General features: G+C 40.1%; 1 protein-coding gene and 1 long non-coding RNA gene across 4 annotated transcripts in view; one reads left to right on the forward strand and one right to left on the reverse strand.

The window, feature by feature from the left end:
* Positions 1-4,387, reverse strand: part of LOC114025682 (ubiquitin-associated protein 1) — a 56,156-nt gene extending 51,769 nt beyond the window's left edge. The window contains exon 1 of one of the 3 annotated variants that reach the window (XM_027839155.1): positions 4,144-4,387. In XM_027839155.1, the coding sequence (XP_027694956.1) occupies positions 4,144-4,372 (229 nt within the window). In that variant the 5' untranslated portion in view covers positions 4,373-4,387. Of the gene's footprint in view, positions 1-3,898; positions 3,960-4,143 lie in introns of those variants that run through there. The other 2 variants (XM_027839152.1, XM_027839153.1) reach the window with 2 other exon arrangements.
* LOC114025683 overlaps positions 4,094-26,548 on the forward strand; it is a 69,970-nt gene continuing 47,515 nt past the window's right edge. Inside the window, exon 1 of the long non-coding RNA XR_003567061.1 lies at positions 4,094-4,176. This is a non-coding gene — a long non-coding RNA (uncharacterized LOC114025683). The remainder of the gene's footprint in view (positions 4,177-26,548) is intronic.

The following is a 26,548-nucleotide window of genomic DNA, read 5'->3' on the forward strand; positions in this document are numbered from 1 at the left end:
CTCCTAGTTGTGACAAGCACCCCTCTGAGGGCTAGCTAACTGGCTCTTGATAAGAGTCCCATCTTCTCTCTTTTCATCTGCCCTGGAACAAACAAGTTGCACAGGATGAGCAGGCACATGGATGGGTTGCAATTTGCAACAACAATTCTTTTACATTATCTTTCTCCCTTACCTCACCCCTCTTCTCAACTTCCCTATTTCTGTCAAGACCACTGACAACCTTCCAATCCAGGTTGTTATCATCTTTGGTGTCATATTCAAATTCTTACTCTTCCTCACCCCACATACCCAATCAATGGATAAATCTATCTCACTACTCACACAATCAATGTCCCAGGTTTGGTCCTCACTACTTCTTAACAGAATTAGGATTGCAAATGCCTCCTATATAGTCTCTCTGCCTTAAGTCTCTTCCTTCTCCAATCCATTTTCCACACAGTTGCCAAAGTGATTTTCCTGAAGAAAAGGTCTGATCATGTCACTACTCTACTTAATAAATTTAAGCTGCTCCCTATTGAATCTAGGAAGAAATATCAGTTCATTTTAACTCATCCTTTTTTAATCTCTATTTTTGTGTAAACTTTAGAATGTACATAATTATTATTACAATAACCTAACTTTAGCATGTATGTAATTATTAGTACAATAGTATATACAATTTATTAAAAAAAGGTAAAAGCACACACATTGTGGGTACACGCATAAATACTTTTTGCTATTAGGGATGCGATAAAAATAGTGTGGAGACCACTATTCTAGACTAATTCCAAAACATGTCATAATATATCTGAATTTTTAATAAATTTTGACAAATTTATTCGACTCATTCAAAGCTATTATAGCAGTGGCAAACCACAAGTATCTTAATAAATCTGTATTAATATATTACATTAATATAATTTATTACTATACTATAAATTTTAATCAAATTATATGGCAACGAAAGGCTGATTTCTTACCTGGAATAAGAATTCAAGTAATTGTGCTCATGAAAATTTCTTTATAATTAGTAGCTTCTCTAATATTAAAACATTAGATTCCAAAACTTTAGAGCCTTCAACATAGTCAACAATACCATTTACTAATAGCAACTGCCACTTCTTAGCCTTTATTTTGACCATTTTGTCATTACAAATAAACTGTCACAAACGAGAGACACAAGAAACTGTAACATACAGAGATAAAGCACTCAATATGAAATGTTAATACAAAAGTATACAAAAGAAAGATAACTAAAAATCATTTTTAAGACTGTTTCTTTCTAAGGATCCTGTTTATAGGGGATATCCCACATTTGGAAAAGATACAAGACACTAACCAACTGTAAGACTTTGGTTAAATCACAATCTTGTTGGGCCTTAGTTTCCTCACCTTTAAAATTAGAGGGGACTAATTAGGTGATTTATAAGGTTAATTAAATTACAAATCTGGCCTCAGACACTTGACACTTACTAGTTGTGTGACCCTGGGCAAATCACTTAACCCTGATTGCCTCACCAAAAAAAAAAAAAAAAAGTTAAATGTCTTAACCCTCCCTTAACTTCTAACTTCTATATTCAAAGAGTAGGAAAACTACCTGCAGTGTATAAAGATTTTACAAATATTCCATGTACTTTTGAGTGATTCTATAAGCCAGAAGCACAAACTTCTATAAACTCCAATCTACAAACTGGGTTAATAAAGTATGTCCCAGTTGGTGATGAATACTATTATCACATAAAGATGTGCCAAATATTACGAATATCCCAGACATTTTAAAGTGAAACTAAAAAAAAACAAATAAAAAAAAAAGTATCTTACATGTTTTATGTACAAAAGCTTATTAAGACAAATTTCTACCACTCTCAAAGTGTTAGCTTCTATGATTCGAAATTCCCCATTTTCATAATCTTACATCCAAATTTTCCCCTCATATCAAAGTACTATTTAGAATAGAGTATAAAACACTTTCTGTGACTTACTCTACATTATCGCTTAGAAGACAAAGTTCATATTCAAAGTGATTTCTCAATACTGCTCAAATAACTACTAAAAGCAACCTTGTTAACAGGAAAACAAAAACAAGTAATAATGTAACAGGAAAATAAAAACTTCTAATGCCATCTACAATCAGGTTCAGTGAGTAGAATGTCACTTTCTCTCATTGTAATGAAAATATATTATTAGACTAAGATCTAACCAATGAATGGAAATCTCCAAAGATCTTCATAAACACTTTGCCTCAGAAATTAAAAGGATAAAACAAAAACAAAAACAAAACAAAAACAAAACAAAAAAAAGCACAAGAACAGGGGCCAACTGAAGGACAAGTTGAAAATGATAATTCTGTCCAAAATAACCTTCCCATAAATCTAACACTATGCATGTTGCCATGGTCTCCTTCAAAACAAGGGTTAAAATCAGAGAAAAATACTTCTGGCAAATAAAAAGGTATAATATTGAGGTGTAACAAGTTTTGGACTAAATAGAACTGAAATTCAGGAAGCACTTGAATTATTCTCATCTTTAAATCTCTCTGCCCCAGCTCCCCCATTTGTAAAAATGACACTGTACATTTCCAAATCCCATGGAATAGCATCAGATTATTTGCAAATCTACTACACAGGGTATTCCAAAAATCTTGAAGTTTTAAGCTTTTAAAGGCTAAAACTGCACCAAGACACCCTATAAGACAGAGAAATGCTAAATCAACAAGAAGTAGAAACTTTAAAAACACCCCTATCTTTTTATGAGTAGGGGATCTTATTAATAATATGAAATAGCTTTTAGCTATAAGCTGTCACTTCATGAAATTTCTTTAAAGGAAATGAGCAATAGCTTAATGAGTTAACAGACACCTTTTAAATTCTGTGGGACATTTCATATTCTTTAACTTTAAATAATATATAATAGATTTTTCCAGTCAACTAGGTTGGGATTTAACAATCTCAATTCAGAAAACTTAAAAGGTAGTGGCTACTAAAGACTCTAACCTCAATTTTAACAAATCTGAAGAGATATATTTGACTTTTCCTTTATGACCAAATCTGAAGAGATAATAATGAACAGAAATACCATCGAGAGGACAGATGGGGGAAGGGGGGAAAAGCAAAGCTTATAAATGAGTGACAGACCAATAATAAAATAAATTTAAGAATTTAACCAATGATTTCCAGTCCTGGTTTTATAACACCCAGGAGTACCCCCAATTATCTTGCTGTTTCCAAAAAAGAAATTTCAAAACCCTAAGGCTTTTTAATTTTCTAAATCGATTTGTATGCCTAAGCAAAATTTTAGATGTCCTCCAAACAAGTGTGTGGCAACACCAGAAAGTTTAGGAATCAGTCCTCCAGGAAATGGAATCTGACCCTCAATACCCACAACTGAGATTCTAAATTCCTCTTCTGCCTCATTTGGAGGAAAGCTATTCTAAGTTACAAGAGACAGACAAGCAAGCAGACAGGTCAGACGGAGATCGAGAGATATGGGTATGATATTAGGAAAAAGACAATAGGGAACATTATCCCAAATCTTACCGTGAACTTACTGCCTCCTCCTACCCTCTACCTCCCCTCTACCTCCCTCCTCATTACAAGAGTCCTGGGCCTCCCCCTCGAGGACCTCCCTCGATCCTGGTTCACTCTTCCACACCCCAGTCTCCCCTAATTTCATCCCAGCCCACCTCCCTTCTCCCTACAACCCCTTCTTCCTTCCTTCTCCCTTCCCCGCTGTCCCCCCACTCCAGGCCCCCCCAACCGACACTTGACCCCGAGCAGTGTCTCCTCCCTTTCCTCCCTCCCCAAAACCTTCTCAGTCGTCCCCATCCTTCACCGCGGACCCCCTGCCCACGGCCCCTTTCCCCTTCCTCCTCCCCCCCCCCCCCGCGCCTCTCCGCCCTCCCCAACCCCTCAAACCTCACCGGTCCAGCCCGGAGGCCAGGAAGGGCCTGGAGCCCTCACCCCGCCCCTCCGCTCGAGCCGCAGGGTCTGGCGCCGCTCACCCCGTGCCCCCGAGCCCCGCGCCCCGCCCCTCAGCTCGCGCCCCCCCCGCTCGCGCCCCTCACCCCGCCCTCAGCCCACGTCCCTCCGCCCTCCCCTTCCTCCTCCTCTGCCCAGGTCGATCTCCCCAGGAGAGGGGAGGCCCCGGAGCCTGACGGCCACTCACCCGAGCGCCGCCGCCGCTGTCGAGACTTCAAAGGTATCGCCGCCGGCCGGCCGGCCGAAGGCTCTGGCTCGGTCCCCGCAGCCCTTACAGCAGCCCCTAGGGAGAGAGAGCGGCGCCGCCTCCGGCTCTGCCCTCCCCGGGCCCAGCCGCCACCGCCGCCGCCATATTGTGCGCTTCCTTCCCTCCTCCTCCTCCCTTCGCTCTCCTCCCCTCCGGCGTCCTTCGTCATCGCGCCGCGCTCCAGGCCCTCCCCCAACCAATGGGAGGAGCTGACGATGACATAATCTCTCCCCTCCCTAGCCTGGGGCGTTGTAGGTAAACAGTAGGATTTATTGAAGCGAGTTGGTGTCTTTAATTCCAGTTAAAAACATGAGTTTAGCGCTTATTATGTGCTGGTTCTGTGCTGAATGCCGGAGAAAGCAAAGTTAAAAAAAACCACTCCTTGCCCTCAAGAAGTGTATAGTCTAGTAAGATATACAGATGTCCTACGACACAAGGCAAGGTGATAAATGCTTAAGAGTTAATAAAGAATACCGGGTGTTTGGTGAACTTCGGTGGTGACCTGTGTGTGAGGTTAAGGGGTTTTCCCAGATCTGCACATCCACCTCCAACCCTCCCCAGAGCTCCAGTCCTGTATTTACAGCTGCCTGCAGGGTATCTTCGCCTGCATTTCCACAAACTCTGTGTGTCCAAAACTAAGTATCATCTTAGAGTTCGGAAAACCGCGGTTCAAAGACTGTTTCTGGGGGGCAGCTAGGTGGTGCAGTGGATAAAGCTCCGGCCTTGGAGTCATGAAGACCTGAGTTCAAATCCAGCCTCAGTCACTTGGCACTTAACTAGCTGTGTGACCCTGGGCAAGTCACTTAATCCCAATTGCCTCACCAAAAACAAAGACTATCTCTGACAATAGCCATGTGACAAGGAACTAGTTATTTAACTTCTGCTAATGGATGGATGCTTACTAGAGATTAAATGCTTATTATTAAGTACTTTGAGCCTCAGTTTCCTTATTTGTAAAATGAAGAGGAATAACCTGACTAGAATGATATTGAAGAATCAAAAACATCATCATCATATCAGACATGGATGTATCCATGTTGATGAAAATTAGGCGTAAATATCTTAGACTTGTCCACTTGTCCCAGTACATGAACGTATCAAAAGTGTGGTATAGAGGAAAGAGTGTGTGGCTCCCGAGTGAGAGGACCTGCGTTCAAGTCCTGTCTATGACACCACTTAAATAACCTTGGGCAAGTCACTTCATCTCGCTGTGCCTGAGATTCTTCATCTGGACAATGAATTGGTTGAGCTCAATGCCCTCCACAGTCTCCTCCTTAAATCTAAATCTTTGATCATACTGTGTCGGGGAAATTGTCCTGCTTTTGTTTTTGTTTTTTTAACATCTTTCTTTTTTCTAAAAAAGAAAAAAACGTTTTATTGATGATTTATTTTTATTTCTATGTCACTCCTCCATGACCCCATTCCCATAGAACCCTCCCATATAACAAAGAAGCATATTTAAGCAAAACATTAATCATATCTGATAATATATGCCTCCACATAGCCACACCTACAGTCCAAGTTAGTCTGCTGAGAGAAAGTTAGTAGATCACCTTTGGTCTTCTGGAGTCAAGAGCTCTAATCCATTCTTTTTTTTTTTTTTGCTAGGCAATTGGGGTTAAGTGATTTGCCCAGGGTCACACAGCTCAGTGTCTGAGTGCCTCCAGGGCTGGTGCTCTATCTACTGCACCAGTGAGCTGCCCCCTCCAATCCGTTTTTAACTCTGCTGTCTGAGTAATCTTCCTGATTGTTGCTGTGATCATATCACTACTTGAAAAATCTTCAGTAGAACCGTTTTGCCAACATGACAATGTTTTACTCCCTACCCTGGCATTCCAGGCCTTCCACAATCTGGCTCCAACCTACCTCTCCAGCTTTACTTACCTCATAACCCTTGTTAATATATATTCTAGTCTGCTCCCTCTGGTGTCAGTGTTTTTGCTCATGATATCCCCTATGCTTAGAACAGATTCCTCCTTTTACCTGTTTCTATTTAAATTCTTCCTTTGTCTCAAGGCCCAACTCAGAAACCACCTCCTCCTTGAAATTTTCCTTGATATGCTCTTCCTCTATCCCTCACCACAGATGAAAATAATCTTTCCTTCTGTAAATTGCTCATGACGCTTTACCTGGCTGTCCTCTACCCCTAGTATAACCTACATTATATCACATTTATTTGTGTTCATGTCATTTCTTTCATCCCATTAGACTTCAAGCTTATTCATGGCAAGTTCTCAATCATTTTCCATCTTTGTATCTCAAACCTCTAGCACAATGCCTTGCATATAGGAGCTGCTTACTAAATGGGGTAGGGTTTTTTTTAATTGGATTTCCTTACTCAGAAGGTTCTAAGGTAATGAATTAGGTGAGAGTAGAAACAGGAGTAGCATAAGCAAAGTGGATAGTTGCCTAAGTTGAAATACAGAAAAATGAGAAATAAGGGACATATATTTCAGAAAATTTCACTCTTCATAGCATATTATTAAATTGTGATTGTACCTATACATAAGTAATTATAGTTTTGTTCTGCTTCTATTGCTACATCTAAATAGAAATAAACTACTCTTTTAGGGTATGGAATTTTACCGTATTTTCATGGAGGAGATGGAGGGAAACTGCAGTTTCTAATCCTTAACAATAGAGCTCCTTGTTCCAAACTATTGATAAGAGGTTGTGAACTTTCCAAATTAAAGGCTGAAGGGTAGGTAACCAGCTGCAATTACAAGCATTCCAGTTATGCAAGACCAAAAGTCCCACCCCTGCTGTAATGAGAGTACATTCTTCATGTGTACAACTTCCTGGTCCTATTAACAAATCAAGCAATAATTATAACTCACATGTGATCCACAGGCATCTGACAAAGGTCAAAAGAACTGGAAGAAAGAGCCTAGAATGTTAAGTAGAGCTCTTGTGGAGAATTTTTGTGAGAACATGAATGTTGGAGGGAGTGTCTCTGTACGTTAGATTACAGAGTTATCAGAGTATATGGGGGCTTGATCATTCAAGTTGCCTGGAGAATTTGCCCTGATCAAACTCCCTTACAAAGTCTTAACTCATTTTATGCTTTCAGGTTAACCACTTCCCTCACCTGTAACCTAGTGAGGTAAGCAGTTAAGTTTGTTGATTTTTGATTCAGACCTCTGATTTCTTGGGGTTTTTTTTTTGTTTGGTTGGTTTTGTTTTGTTTTGGCTAGGCAATGGGGTTAAGTGACTTGCCCAGGGTCACACAGCTAGTGTTATGTGTCAGAGGTCAAATTTGATCTCAGGTCCTCCTGAATCCAGGGCCGGTGCTCTGTACACTGCGCCACCTAGCTGCCCCTGATTTCTTGATTTTAAGGAAGGAACCATTCATTGGTGAGGAAATTCCTCTATCTATGGAGAATAGAGACTTTTCTACCTTGGGGGTAACTAAGAGATTGAATAACAAAACCGCTTTTGTACTGCTTCTCATCTCAGATCTAGAGCTACTAAAATGCAAAGCATAAGTAAACAAACATTCAACTCAACCAACTACAGAACCAACTATCATATTAACTGTGTTGAATTGTATGTGCAATGTTCTATATCCGTAGTCCTCCACCTCTGTAAAGAAGGGAGGGAGGGGGCAGCTAGGTGGCACAGTGGATAGCACATTGGCCCTGAAGTCAGGAGGAGCTGAGTTCAAATGCGACCTCGGACTTGACACTTTACACGTACTAGCTGTGTGACCTTGGGCAAGTCACTTAACCCCAAGTGCCTCACTAAAAAAACAAAAAGAAGGGAGGGGAGGTATTTTCACAACTTTTCTTTTGGCCAGGCTTGGTCATCATAATAACATTGTGCCCAGTTTCCCTTTGTTTGTTCTTTCCATTTACTATTTGTTTTGTGCATGAGGCAGTACTTTGATCTCAATCTTCCAGAGTGAGGCAGCACCCCACCCCCAAGAATTCTAGGTACAATTTACAGGTTGGGGATGATTCTTCTCTAATGGTGTCAGCTCAAGCCCCTACCAGTGTGTTATCTCTCCAGATATTAGCTGGCAGTGATTAGCTCCTCAGCTCTATTTAACCAATTAACATAAATTATCTTTTACAAAGATACAGCAAGAACAAACACTCTATTTTCCAACACCTACACAGTACACTATACCACCCCTGTCTCTGTGGAAAATGGACTTAGAAGAGTTTCTACATATTATTGACCCCACCAAGTTCATTTCCAAATGTTGCACAGCATATGTGAATGAGGCCACATCTCTGTTACTGGTTGACTGATCCAAGAAGGTTGCTTAGGTCATCCTATTGAGGTCTAGGGGTTCTGGGAACCCCAAAATTCAAGGGCAAAAGGCACAGGTCCTGCCTCAAAAGAATTCAACTCAAGCCTTCTTTAAAGTCAGAGACAAAGTTTATTGTTTCTCCAGTAGAAGCATGTGGGCCTTTTAAGAACCTGTGCTATTGTGACCATGTGGGCCAGAATCTTAAGGAATCAGAGCAGTTTGGTAGAGACTGACCTTTTTTATAGTGTGGTCAATATAGCTTGGGGTGACTGGGAGATTACAGAGAAGGGGCCTAGATGGAATTAAGGAGTGGTTGTCTGGGATGGAACCAGATACAGACATTGAGGGCCACAATGAAAGGGCAGTTCAAAGGATTATTAACTGGAAACGGTCAGGTGCCCCAGGTGAAAGCCAGCAACCTGGGCCACGTGGGAGAGTTCAGGGCCTTTTAGGGGTTCATCATTAGCATCCCATCAATCCCTTCTTCCCATCTGTCTTCTGGCAAATCCTAGTATGGACTCCAGCTCCCAGATATCTCTTGGCTTTCTCTCCTGACCTTTTGAAGCTCAATGTCATAAACATCTCCAGTCTCGCTCACCTACATGCAGTAAAGACAAGAGACAAGAGAGACAAAAGCACCAACAGGGCAGTATGCTCACGGGTCAGATGGCAAAGACCTGAGGCCTTCCTCCCCAGCTAGGTCACCCAATGTTTAGAGCACTGTCTCTGGAGTCAAGAAGACCCAAGTTCACATCTGGCCTCAGATGCTAGCAGTGTGATCCTGGGAAAATTACCTAACTACTTTCTGCCTCAGTTTCCTCAACCGTAAAATGGGGACTAGAATAGAATCTACCTCCCAGGGTTGTTGTGAGGAGTAAATGAGATAATATTTCCAAAGCGAGGTACAGAATCTGGTGCATGGTAAGAGCTTAATAAATCTTTGTTCCCTTCCCCTTCCCTACTGAAAGCTTACTGCCTGCTTTCTTACAGCCGGGTAGGAATGAGGAATGAGGACCAGCCTCCAAGAGAGTCATTTTTTCTGGTTAGTGCCTTTGAAAGATACCCTAGTTCCAGATTCACTGCCAAACCATAAGATTAGTGGACCCATTCCAGAATGCAACATGCTCTAAATCAGGGAGCAAGGGCCTACCATTACATGTTCCCATGCCTATCCAGAATCAAGTTCCACAGTCTTTTCCACATGGAGACTGCCCCTCCTGAATATGCTGAACCAGTTCACCAGACCCACTGTGACATATAGATCATTTTTCTGGTTTTGCTTACTTCACTCTACATCTATTGACATGTCTTCCAATGCTCATTTTAGTTCTTCCTATCCGTCCTTTCTTAGGGTGCAGTAATCCAACCCAGGGCTTCTGACTCCAAGACTCTATGGAGGCTGCAATATTTACGCAAATAAAAACCTCTCTGGCACTGCCTTCCTGAGTCCCTGTGATAAAACAGGAACCTACTCCTCTACAGATTCACAGATGGTTAGAGTTGGACATGGCCTCAGAAATTTCTATTCAAACTCCACTATGTTTTCATGTGGAGAAAATGAAGCCCAGAGAAATGAAGTGATTTGTCAGGGACTTGAAGGAGATGGAATAAGAATCTGACTCTAAATCCAGCCAATTTGTCTCTTTTCCGCTTCTGAAGGGGATTAGAGATGGCTACAACATTGAACTAGAAGTACAATTCTCCTTTCACCACATCCAAACTTTGAATTCTTGGAAGGAAAGTTTTGTGTAGTGACTGACATGTGGAGAATTACACTTACCTCGGAATTTCCCTTGACCCCTGAGTTTATATCTGAATTCATTTCCTTCAGTTTATCATTTGGGGTCAATATTTTTGTCTATAATCTGAGATTATTTCATGTGAATATGAATATGTGCTTACATATCCTGTCTTCTCCATCAAATAAGTGTCTCCCTTAGTGAAAGGGTTATATCTCCTCCTATCAGATATGGGTCTCCATGGAGCTCCCCATTGTACCTAAGAGAAAGCTCTTTGTGGCTGAAAGTGACTTTCTTTCATCTGATCTCATTATTTTCTATCTTATCCTATTGGAATTTAAATTATATTTATCAATAACACAAGTCCTCCACTTCCTCCATCCCTGAATTCCCAGATTGTAAACTCTTTGAGGACTAGAACTTGTCTCATTCATCTTTATATTTCATGTCTTGCACAGTGCTTTCTACATAGTTGTAAATTAAGAAATGTTTACTGAATGATTGAGTTGAATGCTGACCCTTGTAAGGAAGGCCTGTCTCTTCATCCCAGTTTCCTGCTGCTTGGTCCAAATGATTTCTTGGTCTGAAAGTCATTTCTGCAAGAGAACTGGGGACCAGTCACTTGAAATGCAGCAGCGAAGAGATTTCCTCATCCTCTAAGAAGTGACATACCCTTCTGAAGAATGAATCCCAAGAGAGTGACTCATGATGGGCTGGGCAAGATGAGATCACACACTGCCCCTGACTAACTCCTTTTCCTATCCTCCTAGAATTCATTTCATGCCAGGAAGAGTAGTTTTCAACCTTGAGGTAACTCTTCTGTTAAAGGAGCAATGTAATGGTATCTATCTCCCCTCCTATAGTAGAAGATATGGGCAGTCCTTTGGGTATTCGCTGGAAAAGACCACTGTTGGCAGTGGGAAACCAGATGGCAATCATACTTTCATTAAACACAGAAGGTTTGGGGACAAAAGGCACAGAAAGAAAGGGATAAGTAGCAAAAAGTGGTACAGAGGCAGACAGCAGGCATGGGAACAGGGGATGAGGTGGTAAAGAAAGGTAGGTTGGGGCAGAAGACAGATATGGGGAGAGGCAAAGTGTATCACTCACTTAACCATGGATTAGACCTGAGAGCACTAGGCAGCATGGACCTGGAAGAATGTTGGGTTAGGAAGGGGGTCAGACAGGAGTTTGAGGTCTCATTTTTGTAGGGTAACTCCTATATGTGCTACCTTGGGGTTTCGTTCATTAACATATCCAAATCATCTCAAAGTTATTCGTAAAACTTCAAAGTTACGTCTCGAAGTTACTGGTATATTTTTAATGTTCTACTGCTCTGGAACTGTGGAGGTCTGGATTTTGTCTGGAATTTACATACCATAGGACCAGAAACCTTGATGTAGCACCGAGATGACTTCCCGTGATTCAGCAAATATTACCAGTATGTGAACTTTGGTCAATATATGATACAATTTATAAATTATGCTCTTTGATCTTTGGGACAGTTTGTACATGACTTTCAGGTTCCCCTTTGCAATCGTATTTCCTGCTATTGCTCCTTTATATTGGGTGCTTACTATACTGACTAGACATCAGGGAATAGGGGGAGGGAAGGTGGTCAGGGAGACCAGAACAAGATACAATTTTAACAAGGTTTAACAAGGTGACTGCCTGTTCCAGAGATGTGTAACACATAGTCCCTGCTCTCAAGAAGTTCACAATCTTGGTAGAAAGGTTTGGGGGAGCAGTATGTGAAAAGATATACTCAAATAACAACCTAGAATACAAACATGATTCTGATAACTGACAGGAGGTTTAGGCAAAGTTGTTGTTTGTCCTTCTTTCTCAAAGAGGACCATGACTTCAGAAAGGTGATGCCATGACTTGCAAGTGAATTGGGTTTAAGTGAGGGAGGGCTGTGTAAAGTCACCAGCCTCACTGTCTCCTCCAGAGCCATCTAGGTCCAGTGACAGGTTATAGATCAGGACGACTGGAGATGACCCCAGATGCAGTATTCTTTGGAAAGAAATGAGAGATCCCTGGGGAGAGGAATCTAGTATAATTTTGTTTGTTTCTTTGTTTGTTTTGGTGAGGCAGTTGGGGTTAAGTGACTTGCCCAGAGTCACACAGCTAGTGAGTGTTATGTGTCTGAAGTCACATTTGAACTCAGGTCCTCCTGATTCCAAGGCCAATCATTCTCTAGTCATCCACTGCGCCACCTAGTTGCCCCTCAGGTATGGGTTTTTGAATGAGATGGGATCCAAATTGGCCCTTTAAGGATGAGTAGGATTTAGGTAGAGATGGGGTAATGGCATTCCAAGCAGCGGAAATAATTTGAGCAAAGGAAAGTAAGCCTGTCCAATTGAATGCAACCTTCTTAAGGGCAGAGACTATTTCTTTTTCAGTTTTATAACTTTTGGCACTGTTAACTGGACCAAACCAGCCTCTAGCCTGTGGATGGCTGAAGCCAAACAGAGCAGACTAGAGACAGGAGAGTCAGGAATCAAAGAGAAGTTTAATTTCAAAGTGAGGGAAATGACTTGTAAGCAAGGAGGCAGATTAGACAGATGTGCCAGAGCCCTGCTCCTAGTAGGGGGATCCGCTTTAGTGTGGCTGAACCTTGATTTATATATTTGTGGCTAGAAAAAGAGTCAGACTGTGTAGTGTAGCAACAGTAGTGAGGCACAACAGCAACAGCGCGGCAAGGTTGTGTAGTAACAATGTCTGGGCCTGTTGGTGCTCGCCCAAGCTCAGGGACCATCAGGTCCAGAAGGTGAGCGCAAAGGATTGTTGTTATGCCAAGCTCAGGGCACAGCTTACTTGCTGGTCCTTAGCTCTGGAAAACAGGGTGTCTCCTCTCATGGTGCTTTATACATATAGTTGCTTAATACAGTTTTGTTGAATTGAGTTCATTTTGTTAGATTAGAGAAACGATGAGTCATTTCCTTTTTGGGCTTAGAGCACAATGATTACTGGAAACCTACTTTCCTCATGACATAGTACAGTGCAATCCATAGTACTGAATTTGGAGGTAGAAAACCTGGGTTCTAATTCCAGCTCCTTCGAGTCTCTGAAAAATCACTTCTGACAAATCTCTTGAATTACAGTGTCTTACCTCTAAAATAAAGGAGTTGGACTAAATTATCTCTAAATTTCCTTCTAACCCTACTTCTATTATTTTATTCTCTCCCTACCAGTCTCTCTCCCCTTCTTGACCTGCTACAATAGTATCTTCTCCTCCTGTCTGGACAGAAATTTTAACCAAGAGTAGCTACTTTGGCTTAAGGCATTATCTGCAGAAAAGCCCTCCCACATCAACACGTTAACAAGTCTCACCTTTTCATATTAGCTTATTGTCATTTGGAAGTGCCAAACGTCGTTCCCTGGGGGGAAGGAATATTGGGCAGGTATGTGTAGGTGGACAGTTTTGAAAGCAGGAAAGTTCTGGAAAATGGTATCCTGCTGGGAAAAGGTTGTCCTAAGTGTAGGGTCTCCTTAGGGGAGCTAAACATCTGAGGGTTGCATGAGGTCCATAGGCATCTTAGACTGTGTGGAGAACACTGTCAAAGAAAGAGTTTTCTTGCTTCTTTATTTTGTGGCAGGCTAGCCCTGCTGTAAACATTTACTCTGTGCAAGAATCCTGGGTTAGGCCCTGAGAGAACTGCAAAGAAAAGGAAGATACAGTCTGTGCCCTCAAGGAACTGATAATCAAATAGGGGAGACAGATACTTAAATATTCATAATCAAAAATATAATGTTTGAGCTAAGGCAGCATGGCATTGCTCAAAGGGCACTGGATTTCAGATATAGAACTAATTGAATTCTGCTGCCACTTATTAGATATGTGACCCTACACAAGAAATTTAATCACTCTGTGCCTCAGTTTCTACATCTTTAAAATATAATACCTGTTGTACTTAACTCACATACATGATTGTTGTAAAGGCATAGATAGCATAATGTATATAAAGCTCTTTGCAAAACTTTAAACATTTCTATAAATGTTAGCTATTGTGACACTAAATAGGCCTGGTATTTGCTGATTTTCCCATTTGGTTCTTTTTGCCCCCTGTTGCTCTGGTATCCGTAGTAGCATTTGTGTATATAGCCCTACCCGTTAAAGGACAAGCCTGTGACTGCTTCATCTATGTAGTCTCTCCTGTTTGGATAAGAGATTTTTGAGAGGGAAGGAGAGCAAAGAAAGATATAGGGCAAGAGGAGAAGTCATGAACTTCGAATGGTAACAGAAGAACCTCCATAACCACAGGCATGTGGGGAAAAACTGGCACCCCAATATCTACTTTGATTCCCAGGACCTCCATCCTCAAAGAGTGCTAACATTGGATTCACTGGATGAGAGAATTCTCTCCCCAGTCGAACTAAGATTTCATCCCCCTGTGATGTACCAAAGCCTCCCTAACTCTTGGGTATTCTACATGGCTTCCCCATTACTGTTTTAATAACTTGTTTTGATAAATATGTTAATTAGTATCCATGATGATCATTTATGTGATCGTTGTTTGATAGGAGATGGAAATAAACTTGATGAAAGTAAACTAGCTGTTGTTCTCCAGTTCTAAAATGGAACTACTTCCCTCAACCCACTAGAATGACCAGGGAAAGTGACTTTTATCCTGAAATAACAAAAAAAAAAGAATCATTTCCCTGGACTTCAAAAAATTGTTGTGAAAATCGTGGAATCTCAAGCCCAATATCCCCCCTGAAGACAGAAGAATGAGAGAATAATCACTTAGGCATGGCCATCTTCCTTCTTCCTACAAAAGTAGAACCCCAGTTTCCTTAAAAACATGGAGTGGGACATTTCAGATCTATCTATGTATATCCCTGTTACACAAGGGTCACCCAGGTCTTGGTTACATGATCCATTTGAAACTGGAAATGGTATCCAGGGATATCCAGATCATTTGGATCTGGGTAACTTAACATTTGCAGTAAGGTAAGATAGTGGGAAAAGTGAGCAATAACAGGTTTGGGGATTATGTACAAGCCATATCCTCTGCCATAAATGACTCAGAACCCAGCATCAAGAAGACAAGTTGTATCAAGAATACTCACGGGAAGTTAAAAAAAAGAAAAAAAGCACTATAACCTTAAGAATCACCTTAACCTATCTCTGAACCCAGGAATAAGGGTGGAAAATGAGACAGTTTAACCAGGTGTACTTCTTTACTTGTGGAGACAAGGGTTGGGGATAGTGCCTTACAATTGTCCTCTTAGACAACAGCCTGATATTAACCTAATCCAATGACCAGCATTCAGTTTTAGCCACTACCCTTAACAACCTGAGCAGTTCAAGTAATTTCTTGCCCCTTTTACAAACTTTTTCTGGTCATCTGGAAGGCTTCCCTTCCTCTTATCTCTTGTTCTCCCCACCCAACCTGCTTTTCCAGGAACACAAAGGTACAACACATTTCCTTTGTGCGGTGCCTAAGTCTATGACTAAGAGGAAGGAACACAAACTCAAAGGATCAGATGAAGAAACCCTACCTGTAAAATCAGTCTCCATTTTGAAACCTGCTTTTTGCAGTGTCCTATGAGGAGGAGAGGAGGATTCAGTGGCAACCAGTGTAAATAGCACCAGAGCCTGCCATGACGCTAGTTAAACATAGGTAAACATAATAAACATAGACTGATTCCTGGGGTGAGTAGTACCTAATAGACATCACAGTTCCAGCTGTTCTGTGTCAGCAAGTCAGTAGGCACTCATTAAGTACCTTCTGTGTGCCAGAAACTATGTTAAGCACTGGGGATACAAAGAAAGGCAAAAATTCACAATCTAATTAGGGAGACCACATATTCATGCAGAAGATACAATTTTATCTGAGGTTTGAAGAAAACCAACTTAGGAGGCAGAGACCAAGAGTGAGAGCATTCCAGGCATGGAAGACATTCAGTGAAAATGTATAAAGTCGGGGCAGCTAGGTGGCACAGTGGATAGAGCACTGGGCCTGGCATCAGGAAGACCTGAGTTCAAATCTGGCCTCAGACCAGACACTCGACACTTACTAGCTGTGTGACCCTGGGCAAATTACTTAACCCCAATTGCCTCACCAAAACAAAACAAGCAAAAAAAATGCACAGAGTTAAGACATAGAGTATTTTGTGTGAGCAACAGCAAGGAGGGAAATGTCACTGCATCATGTGGTACTAGTAGAAAGGAGTAAAGTGTAAGAAGATTGGAAAGGTAAGCCAAGCAATGTGGGCATGCCAACATCATCTTTCTTGGGAAAGTGACTTTGGGAGTCTCCCTCAGAGAGGACACTCTGCCATAGGGACTTTCCCAACCAAGACCTTGACGGCTGTGATACAGGACTCCCCCACCCAGATGTTCAGGAGTTGGTGCTTCCTGGGATTGGTGATGTATTTCTTCCTCTTTATCTCTCTATTTTTCTGTTAATAGTCTTTGTTTCTAAGATTGTATAATCATACGTAATCACATTTATGTGCATGTATGTTTATGATTATTATCATTATTAAATCATTTTGTGTTTTGTGATCTTTTTCTCATTCAAGATACCTATCAATGTTACCTAAAACTGTCTTGGAGAGATAATCATGTTGGAGGGCATGAGTCATTATGCCAGTTTGTACATCTCTCTTGGAGAAGGAAATGGCAAACCACTCCAGGATCTCTGCCAAGAAAACCCCAAATGGGGTCACAAAGAGTCAGACGGGACTGAAAAATGACTGAACAAAAAAGGGATTCAGAGAACACTGAGAAGATATGTGTGAACTAATGTGGAATAAAAGGAATAGAAACAGGAGAACAATGTACGCAATGATCACAACATTATAAAGAAAAACAACTCTTTAAAGACCTAAGCACTGTGATCTGTGCCGTGGCCAACCACAACTCCAGAGGATTGAGGATGAAGCTGCTTCCCTTCTCTTGACAGAGAGATGATGAACAGGAGTGGAAAACTGTGTTGAATCTATTACATATTTTTTTAAAAACCACCAAGCTATATATAATAGAAATTCATGGTCTCACATTCTATTCTCTTTGTATCTGGAAATGTTGTTTGTTGATGTTCACCAAGTTTAGAATAGCACAAAATTTAAATCCTGAAAAAATAAATTAATTAGCCAAATATTTAATTTTTAAAATGTGTCTATATGACAATTTAAGTGAGGTAAGGCCCACCTTTTGTAATGTGAAGCATGAAACTGTCGATCAAAACTAGGGCAGATATGGTGGGGTGTCAGAGACCCCAGGGACTGGGGCAAGGTTAAAAACTTGCAATGGTCATGGGTCTGGTCAGAAAGGTAAGTAAAAGCTTCAAGGAAGAAGACAGGGAATAGATTTCTTCAAAAGGTCGAAGAGTATAATCTGAAAAGATCAACAAGATTTCCAAAATGCCAAGTAGACGATGCAAAAGCTGAGTCAAGTTTCCTCATCGTGATTCCAGAAACATGGATTGTAAACCAATCTGAGGTAAGCAGAAATCAAGAAGTGGTTCCCCTGCCTCCAAACAATCAATCAACATTTATTGAGTACCTACAATGTGCCAGGCACTATGCTAAGAAAGAGACAAAAGACAGTCCCTGCCCTCAAGGAGCTCATAATCTAATGAGGTAGACAACAAGCAACCACATATATACAAAGCAAGGCATATACAGGATAAATTTGTTATTCTACAGTCAAGTCCAGCTCTCTGTGACTCCATTTGGGGTTTTCTTGGCAAAGATACAGGATGAAGATGAAGAACTGAGGCAAACAGGGTTCAGTGCCTTGCTCAAGGTCAAATAACTAGTAAGTGTCTGAGGCCAGATTTGAACTCAGGAAGATGATTCTTCTTGACTCCAGGCCCAGGGTTCTACTTTTTTGCCATCTAGCTGCCCTTATACAGGATCAATAGGAAATAATGAAGAGATAAGTCACTAGAATTCAGAGGGACAGGGAAAGGCTTCTAATAAAAAATGGGATTTGAATTGGGACTTAAAGGAAGCCAGGCAAGTCAGTAGGTGAAGTTGAGGAGGGAGAGCATTCCAGTCATTGGGAACCAGCAGAGAAAATGCCCGGAGTTAGAGAACCTTGATGCTTAAAGGCTGGCTGGTTCAATCTGGTCTTCATAATGCACTGATCTTTATAACCCTTTGGTGGGATATAACCCTCTTCGTGGATCCCAGTCCACAATACCTTTGTCCTCACAGTAGAGTCCTTCCATATCCTTCCTTTGCAATCAACAGCCCACATTGTGACATTGTGGTAAGGACTTTGGTTTTAATCCCTCATCTGACATATACTATCTATTATGTAATCCTGGGTAAATTGCTTAACCTCCCTGAGCCGGTTTGCTCATCATTGAGATGGCCTCTAAAGTCCCTTCCAGCTCTAGGTAAGTGATCCAATGTCACTTAGGTACAAATTGAAACATAGATTTTAATATCTGGCCAACATGGAAATTTGTTTTGCTTGGCTTTGTTTATATGATAGAATGGAGGGCTTTCTCAGGGGTGCAGGAGGGAGGGAGGAGAGTGGAGCTACTAATAATGATATTCCCTGCCCCCCTGCCAAAAAAAAAAAAAAAGGTAAGAAAAGAGAATCAAGAAAACTTTGTGTGAAGCAAAGAAGAAAACAGAAGTTCAGAAGGAGAGACCCTAAAGTCAAAATAGCTTTGGAACTAATGTGCTGAATTTATGCCTTAAAAGCTAATCACAATAGAGATTCACCTTTTATCTGCAGTCTTTTTTAAAATCTATTCTCCTTTGTATATGGAAATTATCAGATTTGTTCATGTTTGTCAAGTTCAGAATAACAAAAAACTATAATTAAAATCCTGAAAAAAAAATGGCCTCAGGGAGGTTAAATAAATTGTCCAAGGTCCTATGACAAGTAAAAGGCAAAGCTGGTTCTCAAACCCAAGTCTTCTGCTTCTCAGTCCAATGCTCTTTCCAGTATACCATACAATTTAGTCACTTCCATCCTCCAAGCCTCAGTTTCCTCATCTCTACAATAGCTAGATAGAAGAAATGGATTAGGAGTTAGCAGCAATTCATAACACTACTAGAGAAACAGGACAAAGTTGTGATGGGGGATGTCGATTATTAGAACATCTGCTAGAGTACTCTTTCTGATAAAAGTAGAAAACTTAATACGTTTCTGTCTTTCTGATAATTTCATCTTTCAGAAAGCAGAGAAAACCATATCAAGAACTGCTATTCTGAACCTAATATCACAAGGAAAATCAGACAGGTAAAGTAGAAATTATAAAAATCTTGATAGGCAGTGACCATATAATCTTTGAGTTCATGACATATGAAAGGAAAACTGGGCATAGTCTGATGTGTATCCTAGACTTTAGGAGTGAGGATTTTAACAAGTTTGTTTTTTAAATAGATATAATTCCCTGGAACTGAAAAAAAAATTGAATGGAAAAATAAAATTTAAAAAAAGAAAAAAGGTGAGGATGATTCCATAATTTGATTTTCAGTCAAAAGACCTGGATTCAAATGACAGCTATTATTTAAGTGGCTTCACTTCCCTGCATGTTTTCACATTTGTGAAAATGAGAAAGTTGGATCAAAGAACTCTGAGGAGTTAGCTTTAAGTCTGTGTTCCTATGATCAATGACATAACACTTTAAAAAGAAAATTGGTTGGGGGCAGCTAGGTGGTGCAGTGGATAGAGCACAGCCCTGAAGTCAGGAGGACATGAATTCAAATCCGGCCTCAGACCAAACACTTGACACTTACTAGCTGTGTGACCCTGGGCAAGTCACTTAACCCCAATTGCCTAAAGAAAAACAAAAATACAAAAAAAAAAAAGGAAAATTGGCTTAAAATTTTAAGTGAAGCTACCAATAACAAAATTACAAGGATATAGTTGCTATGATCCTGATGAAGAAGAAAAGATGGGGAATTCCAAAGACTGCTGCAGTTTCTGGGGAAGCAAACAGATGAACTCAGATTCTAAAAGTCTAAGAATGAAAGAGGAAATGAAAGTACTTAACCGAGGACCAATACAAAGGGTGTTGTTAGTCATTTTTTTTTTCCAGTCATGTCTGCCTCTTCATGACCTCATTTCAGGTTTTCTTGGCAAAGATACTGAAGTGGTTTGCCATTTCCTTCTCCAGCTCATTTTACAGATGAGGAAACTGAGGCAAACAGGGTTAAGTGAGTTGCCCAGGGTCACATGGCTAGTAAGTGTCTGAGGGTGGTATGGTCCTATTTGAGCAGTGTCAGAAAGGCTAAAACCTTGAAGAGCAGAAACTTATGTAAAATGCTTTTAAAGAGGGGAGGGGCATTTTTTTTTTAAACTTTGGGGGCAAGAAGAAAAAAGCTAGAGAGATTAGCTTGTGTGTTTGGAGGGGATGAGAGAGGATGTTAATAGAGAGAAAGTAAAATTACTCAATGCCTGTTTTGCTTCTGTTTTCTCAATAAAGAAGAATAATTTGAAGACTTGAAAAGTATAATACAAAAAATTTAATTAAGAAAGAATTAAAAGGCAAGACAGATGAGACTGTGGAAAAGTCCCTAATTCAGTGAGTTATAGTCACATGATCCATAAGAATTAGATACAAGGGTAATAGCTCATATACTTTTTTCTCACTTTTTCAAAATTTGTAAATTAAGAAACATTTCTTTTCTCTACCCCTCAATTACTCCCAATTTAAAAGGAAAACAAAAATCTTGTAACAAATATATATAGTCAAGCAAAGAAAATGCCCACACAATGTATCAATTAAATGTGTGTCAATTAAATGTGTGTCTCATTATGCATCTTGAATCCATCACTTCTCTGAAAGGAAGTGGCTAGCCACAGTTCAACATCAACCCACTGAAATAATGATTGGTCTTTGCATTGATCAGAGTTCTTAAGTCTTTCAAAGCTGCTGTTTGTCTTTACAATGTGGTGACTATGTTTCCTCAGCAAATCCAAATACACCTCCTGTACATCACTATTTTTTACCCAATAACTTTTAAAGACTTCTCATGCCAGTCTAATGCCTTCGAGTGATTGTTTCAGTAGAGATTCTTAGGCCTTGCTCACACTTAGTTCATACCTCTGAATAACTGATTCAATGGAGATGCTCTTATGTGACAAAAGTTAGTTGCTTTGAGTGGGGTAGTATTGATTTATTGATTGATTCAATGGGCTACTACCATATACATTCATTTATGTCACTCTAAAGCAAGTCAGATTCACTTTCTTGGCCAGACTTAGGAGTAGTAGTCATTAACTATATGTGTGACCTTGGGCAAGTAACTTAAACTCTCTGGGCCTCAGTTTCCTGATTTTTATTCTTTAAAATTGTGGTATTTGATGAGAAAAAAATCTATCTTCTCTCCCTCTCCCCAAATTGAAAAAAGATAGAAAAACAAAACTTTTATTATTAATGTATAGAGTGAAGCAAAACAAATCCTTGAATTGGTCATGTCAAAAAGAAAAGTTTCAATCCCTACTCTGAATCTATCACCTTTTTATCAAGAGATGAGTAGAATGAGTCTTCTGGAATCCTGGTTCATCATTACACTGATCAGAGTTCCTAAGTCTTTCATAGTTGTTTGACATTACAGTATTGTTGTCATTGTATAAGTTATTCTCTTCTTTGTGCTCACTTCACTCTGCAACAGTTCATACAAATCTTCCCAGGTTTCTCAGAAACCAACCACTTTATCATTTCTTAAACACAAGAGTATTCCATTACAATTATATACAGTAATTTGTCTAGTCATTTCCCAATTAATGGGCATCTCCTCAGCTTCCAATACTTTGCCACCACAAAAAGAGCTGCAATAAATATTTTTATAAATCCTTAGAATATATTTTAAGAATAATCTCTCCCTTAATCTGCCTTATCCCTTATTTCCTTTTCTCCTTTCTGTCCTTTTCCTCCTATTTCCTTATTGAATGAAATATATTTCTATACCCAGTTTGGTACATGCAGGTATTCTTCCCCACTTTGACCAGTTCAGCTGAGAGTGAGGTTTAAGTGTCAGCCACAGCCCCTACTCATTCCTCCTTGTTTGTGTAGACTTCTACTTGTATACCCTGAATTAGGGAGACAATTTCCCACTCCCTCTTTCCTCTCTTTAACCCCCTTGTGTTTCCTCTTTCCCTCCTTTTTTTTTTTTTTTTTTTTGCATTTTGGTGAGGCAATCAGGTTAAGTGACTTGCCCAGGGTCATACAGCTAGGAAGTATCAAGTGTCTGAGGCCAGATTTGAACTCAGATCCTCCTGACTCCAAGGCCAGAGTTTTACCCACTGCTCCACCCAGCTGCCCCTCCCTCCTGCTCCACCTGGCTGCCCCTCCCTCCTTTTTCTAGTCTTCTTTTAAGATCAAGTCATATTAGAACCACTCCGTGCAGTTAAAATCTCTCTCTAACCTCATGATGAGGATAGGATTCTGAGGGGGATACATATATCAACTCCACATATTAGAATGTAAATAGTTTATCCTTGATTATCTCTTGAGAGAAAAATTAAGAATCATTGGACTACCTGAAAGCCATGACCAAAGGAAAAGAAAAAAAGAACCTACACATTATCGTTCAAGAAATCATAATACAAAACTGCTCAGATCTCTTAGAACCAGAGAGCAAAGTAGAAATAGAAAAATCCACTGGTTACCTACTAAAGGAACACTGAAAATGAAAATTTTGTAGTTCCTTATGATTGTTCATGTTTACCTTTCTTTGTATCTCTTTAACTTCTGTGCTGTGCTTCAGAGTTTCTATGCAGCTACTGTCTTTTCGTAAGAAATGATTGGAATTTCTCTATTTCAATTAGTTCTATTTTCCCCAGCAGGATTATATTCAGTTTTGCTGGGTAAGTTCTTCTTGGTTGTAAAACTAGATATTTTGCCTTTTGTTCTTTCGCCTTCTAAGCTCTCCACTCTTTTATAGTTGTAACTTCTAAATCATATGTGACCCTGACTGTAGCTCATAGTACTTGAATTCTTTCTGGTTGTTTGTGATGTTTTTTCTTTTACCGAAAAAATCTGGATTTTGGCTATAATATTCTTAAGAATTTTCATTTTCAGGATTCTTTCAAGAGATGACCAGTGGGTTCTTTCTTTTTCTACTTTGCCCTCTGGTTCTTTTTTCCTTTCTTTTTTTTTTTCATGAGGCAATTGGGGTTAAGTGACTTACTCAGGATCACACAGCTAGTTAAGTGTCAAGTGTTTGCCCCTCTGGCTCTAAGAGATCTGGGAAGTTTTATTTCGTGATTTCTTGAACTATGATGTCTAGGCTTTTTTTGGTAATTGCTTTCAGGTAGTTCAATGATTCTTTGTTTCTCTTCAACCTGTTTTCAGGTCAGTCATTTTTATAGTGAGATACTTAAGATTTTCATCTCTTTTGACTTAATATATATATGTATATCTATGTAAATATATATGTATACACATATTTTTTTCTTATTGTCTTATGAAGTCATTAGCTCATATTCAGCTCATTCTGATTTTCAAGCAGTTTGTTGCTTGAACAAGGTATTGAACCTCTTGTCCCAAGATATTAATTTCTTTTCCAATTTTTTCTTCAATAGTTCTCATTTCTTTTCCAATTTTCCCCTCTAATCTTCTCATTTCATTACTAAAAACATTTTTGCCTCTTAACCAAAAACTCTTGCTTTATCCCTTCTAAGAATTCTAGTTGAATTTTTGCCCAAGCTGTGTTTTTCATTGAGGCTTTGTCTATAGATGTTTTCTTCTGGGTTTGTGTTATAAGCACCCTTGTCACTCTAATAGCTTCTTATGATGAGATTCTTTTTTTGTTTATTCTTCTAGCCTATTTTTTGACTTTGGACTTTATGTTAAGGCTAGGCTTTTTTCACACTTCTGCAGAGAGTATTTGGGCTGATCTTATTACTTCTTTTGGGGGCTGAGTGTTATATTCTTCCATAATCTCAGAGATAACTCAGGATGGGCACTTGCAACCTTTCTGTGCTTTCAAAGTGGTCTGGTCTAAGGCAAAGTCTTATTTCTGCCCTGGTCTGAGCTCTTCAATTTCCTGACCAACGTTTGGGTCTGAGCGACATGTCTGTGTATGCCTTCATTGTTTAGAGTTTTAGTAGATTGTTACTAGACTTAGCCACTGTCACTCAGTTGGAAAGCTCTTTTGGTTCAGAATGATAGAACTGCAGGCTCCTTTTTAGTCTGAAGTTCCTGCCCTGGTTATTCTACTGAAGGTTTCAAACTGGGAGGGAAGCTGGAGCTGAGATTCTGCCTTGCTTATAAAATCTGAGCCACTCAGCTGCTGCTTGTTTCTGAACTCGCTCCTTGCTAGGGACATGGTAGAGCCTGCAACTTCTCTTTACCCTGGGATGCTTCCTCTGAGCACAGTCCTCTTCCTTTTCAGTCAGCCAGAATCTGGGACCTGAACTGGGTAATGAGCAACACTCTTGTCACTTTGCATCTTTTTTTACGTCATGTCCAAGTTTAGGCCCCTATACCCTATACTTGAGACCTTGCCTTGCCTTGGTAGACAGCCTCTTCCTGTGCTGGATTGTCCTGTACCACTCTTAGACCCAACTCTGGTGTCCTCAGACCTCTCCAATTATCTTTCAATGCTCATGAACTGGGCTGAAAAAAAACAAAACAAACAAAACAGTAACTCACTGTGATTCCTCTCCCCCCCCCCCCCATTTCTTGATCACAATTCCACCTGGTACTTTTTTAGGATCTACGTAAAAGATCTTTGGTGGGGAGCTCTTCCTGCTACCCTGACATCTTGACTCCTCCTCCAATCAATAGCTCACACTTATATAGCACTTTTGCAATTGTTAGTCTATTTTATTTTGCTTTTTTATTTAAATTTTTTGAGGAATTGGAACAGGTCACTACAAACACCAAGGCAGGCATGAGCTTAGAAGAAAATTGAAAAACTGTATTTGTTAAATTTGTACATGTAATTGTTGGGGGGGGTGAGTGTATGCTCTATCCTAGGGGTGGGAAGTTTACTGTGAAGTTTGGATTCAGCCAAAAGGCCTCACTTGAGGACCTAGAGGGCTACATGTGGCCCCAAGTTCCCCACCCAGAAATCAGAGGTCTGAACCCTCACACACAACTGTTAATTTTAGGAATGTCTAAGAACTATGCCTCATGGATATTACTAGAACTTAGCGCAAGATAGTGGGTAAGGCAATTAAAAAGACAACAATCACTAGAGCTATCCCAGGTCCCTATAGAATTGGAGATATGGATTAATATATCAAAAGACATTCTGGTCTGATTTGCTGAAGTAAATGTTTAAAGGGGAAGAGCATAAGGAAGGTTGGTCTGAGGAGATCCCCAAACAATTTGATGATCATACATCTCTGTATATAGAGTATCATCATGCCCATTGACACTTTGTTAAGAAGACAAAGACAACTGCTGATTGGTATCTAATATCTGGGGCTATCCCCAAGATGATTAGTTGTCTATGACTCTTAAAAGAAGGATGGACTCTGATCAGAGGAGCAACTAGTAGCAAAGTATGTGTCTGACTCCAAATCTAACACTCTTTCCAGTGTACCATGCTGCCTCTCATCTCCCTAAGCGGCTGCGTCCAGGAACTCAGTCTGTAGGGGGCATAAATCCCCTTCCTTTCCCCAGGGAGCTGCATCCAGGAGTTCTTCATGCCCCTTTTCTGCTTCTGTCTACTACCATTCTATGGCTCAATGGCTCCTTGGGGCAGCTAGGTGATTCAGCAGATAGAACCTGAACCTGGAGTCAGGAAGACATGACTTCAAAACAGACCTTAGACACTCCCTAGCTGTGTGAGCCTAGACAAGTCATTTAACTTCTGTCTACCTTGACTTCTTCATCTGTAAAGTGGGGATGATACTAACACCTACCTTCTAGGGTTGTCATTAGGATGAAATGAGATAATATGTGTAATGTGCTTTGTAAGCCTTCAAGTACTATATAAATGCTATTATTATTACTTGAGTAAGGAGGCTTTCCTTCCAGTGGAAACCAAGTTCACTTTCTTTTTTTTTTTCCTTTATTTATTACTCTATTTTGATTTATCAACAATCACTTCCATAAGCTTTTGAGTTTTAAATTTTTCTCCCCCTCCCTCCCTACCTCCCTCCCTACGCCCCAAGAGGGCACGCAATCTAATATAGGCTATACATACACATTTTTATTAAACTTATTTTCACATTAGTGATGTTGTAAGTAAGAATTAGAACTAATAGGAGGAACCACCAGAAAGAGGAAACAAAACACAACAGAAGAAAAAAAATAGCAAATAGTATGCTTTGATCTGCGTTCAAACTCCATAGTTCTTTTTTCTTTGTGGATAGCATTTTCCATCATGAGGCTTTTGGAGATGTCTTAGATCCTTGTATGGCTGAGAGGGGTTAAGTCTATTAAAGTCAGTCATCACTCAATGTGGCTGT

This window comes from Vombatus ursinus, unplaced genomic scaffold (assembly GCF_900497805.2).
Source record: "Vombatus ursinus unplaced genomic scaffold, bare-nosed wombat genome assembly UNPS02014832.1, whole genome shotgun sequence".
In the NCBI taxonomy this organism is placed as follows: domain Eukaryota; kingdom Metazoa; phylum Chordata; class Mammalia; order Diprotodontia; family Vombatidae; genus Vombatus; species Vombatus ursinus.